The sequence below is a fragment of the Cyprinodon variegatus genome, unplaced genomic scaffold, assembly GCF_000732505.1.
Source record: "Cyprinodon variegatus isolate N-32 unplaced genomic scaffold, C_variegatus-1.0 Scaffold438, whole genome shotgun sequence".
In the NCBI taxonomy this organism is placed as follows: domain Eukaryota; kingdom Metazoa; phylum Chordata; class Actinopteri; order Cyprinodontiformes; family Cyprinodontidae; genus Cyprinodon; species Cyprinodon variegatus.
This window is the reverse complement of record NW_015150891.1, coordinates 291,002-292,876: the sequence shown is the minus strand read 5'-3', so window position 1 is coordinate 292,876 and position 1,875 is coordinate 291,002. Positions and strand designations below refer to the sequence as shown.

The following is a 1,875-nucleotide window of genomic DNA, read 5'->3' as shown; positions in this document are numbered from 1 at the left end:
TTTTTTTTATAAAAAAAAGGTCTATTTTAATATTTTATTTAGATTACAAAAATAAACCATAATAAAAATAATCCTATTTATGATGTTTTAAAAATTAAGACCTACGAAAGACTGATTTAAGACATTTTAATACCAATTAAGGCCTTAGTTTTATTTTGAAGAATTCAATGCCTTTTAAGATTTTTTAAGGACCCGTGGGAACCCTGCCTTAATTTAAAAAATAATTTAATAACTTTTAATGATTTTCAATGACCTGCAGAAACCCAGTTTATCAGTGTTGTAGTGAGGAATGGGGGGGTGGAAAAATGATATAATGCCCATACTTATATAGCTGTAGAGCTTTATGCTACATTCAGTCATTCACAGACACTCACATTGATGCTGCCGTACACTGGTGCCACCATGCCCTCTGACCACCATCAGTAGGCAATGTGGCAATAAGGACACAACGGCACTGAAAGCTGACGCTGAGGATTCAACCCACAACCCTCCGGTTGCAGGACAAACATCTGCATCCGACGCCACTAAATAATATAGTATATTTTGCGACTCTGCTAATGAAGCCCAGAATGATCCAGTGATGCACTGCTGCATCGGAGAAAGATAAAAACATTGACTGGCCGGTTCAGCCTGTTAGGAATCCTTCTGATAATGGATCCCAAACTCTGAACATCTGGCGAAAAACAAAGCAACAAAGACCGAAGGAAAGCCTGAAAATCCTGTTGATGAATCATTGGTTCCTTATTTTAATTACATTTGCAAAAAACATTTTCTCTTCAATAGTGTCGGGTGTAATTTTCTGGAGACGAATCAACTCGCCTGCTGGTTCAGATCAAATTTCTGCAAAGAGAAGCTGAAGTTAACAGCAGTAGGAATCACTCACCAGGTCGGCGTACTTTTTGCAGAGGCCTGCCAGCTTCTCGTCAGGCGTGCTCAGCGTGTTCAGCGTCTGCATGAGGAGTGTGATCTCTTTGCCTGCGTAAAACCCAAAAAAGAAAAGTCTGCTAGATGATGGAAACAAATAAATCCCTTTGACTTGTTGAGAACTGGATGGGTTTCCTACCCAGGCCCTTCACTTTCTTCTTCTCCTGAGTCTTCTTCTGCTCCTTCTCGGCTCCGTTAACTTTGCTCTCCTCTGACTTGTCGTCTTCCTTCTCGCCGGTCAATCCGTTGAACTCTGGGCTGTGTGACTGGCCGTTGAGCAAGGCACCGGCATCGTCCTGCAGACTCTCCCGGCAGTAGGTGCTGAGGATGTCCTCCAGCTGCCGGCTCAGCTCCTCCGCCATGTCGCACTGAGACTGAGCAGCTGAACACAGAGCAAACAAAGAGCTGTTTACCAGTGAAGAGTGGATCACCGCTCAGAGCCATGCAGCAGGGAATTTTTCTGTTTTCTATCAGCAGCTTCATCACGGGTAAAGTCAGCAAAGTAGCGTCTTTTTTCCCCTGATTTACTCTGTAGGACATGATTTTACCAAAACATTTGGAGAAGCTGTGAAAACAGCATCAGACTGAGTTCATACTTTCACTTCTTTGGAAAATCCCTACATGGAGATTTTGATTAAATCTGACCTTTAAAACAAACAAAACAGTTTAAATGAAACATTTTTGAAACATTTAGTAATTGATGACTTGGGTCATTTCTTTGATCTACTGGTTGCTAGGCAGAAATGTTGAAGTATCTCTGCTTCTTTTTGCATCTCTGCTTCTGTCTCCTTGAACACCAGTGGGCCTCAGCACACGGCCGCTCACACTGAGCCTTGACGGGTCATATAAAGCAAACACTCATTGGTTATCTAAAGGAAATCATCAAAAGAAAGCAGGTGTTCTTCAAACTGCTAACGTGAATTGTCTATGTCATGCTACGATGTCGGATTT

General features: G+C 41.9%; 1 protein-coding gene across 2 annotated transcripts in view; it reads right to left on the bottom strand.

The window, feature by feature from the left end:
* LOC107093652 (alpha-taxilin-like) overlaps positions 1–1,875 on the bottom strand; it is a 15,695-nt gene that overhangs the window by 11,808 nt on the left and 2,012 nt on the right. For both annotated transcript variants that reach the window (XM_015388841.1, XM_015388842.1), the window contains exons 3-4: positions 1,064–1,306; positions 884–975 (exon numbers count right to left, since the gene is read on the bottom strand). In XM_015388841.1, the coding sequence (XP_015244327.1) occupies positions 884–975; positions 1,064–1,306 (335 nt within the window). The remainder of the gene's footprint in view (positions 1–883; positions 976–1,063; positions 1,307–1,875) is intronic.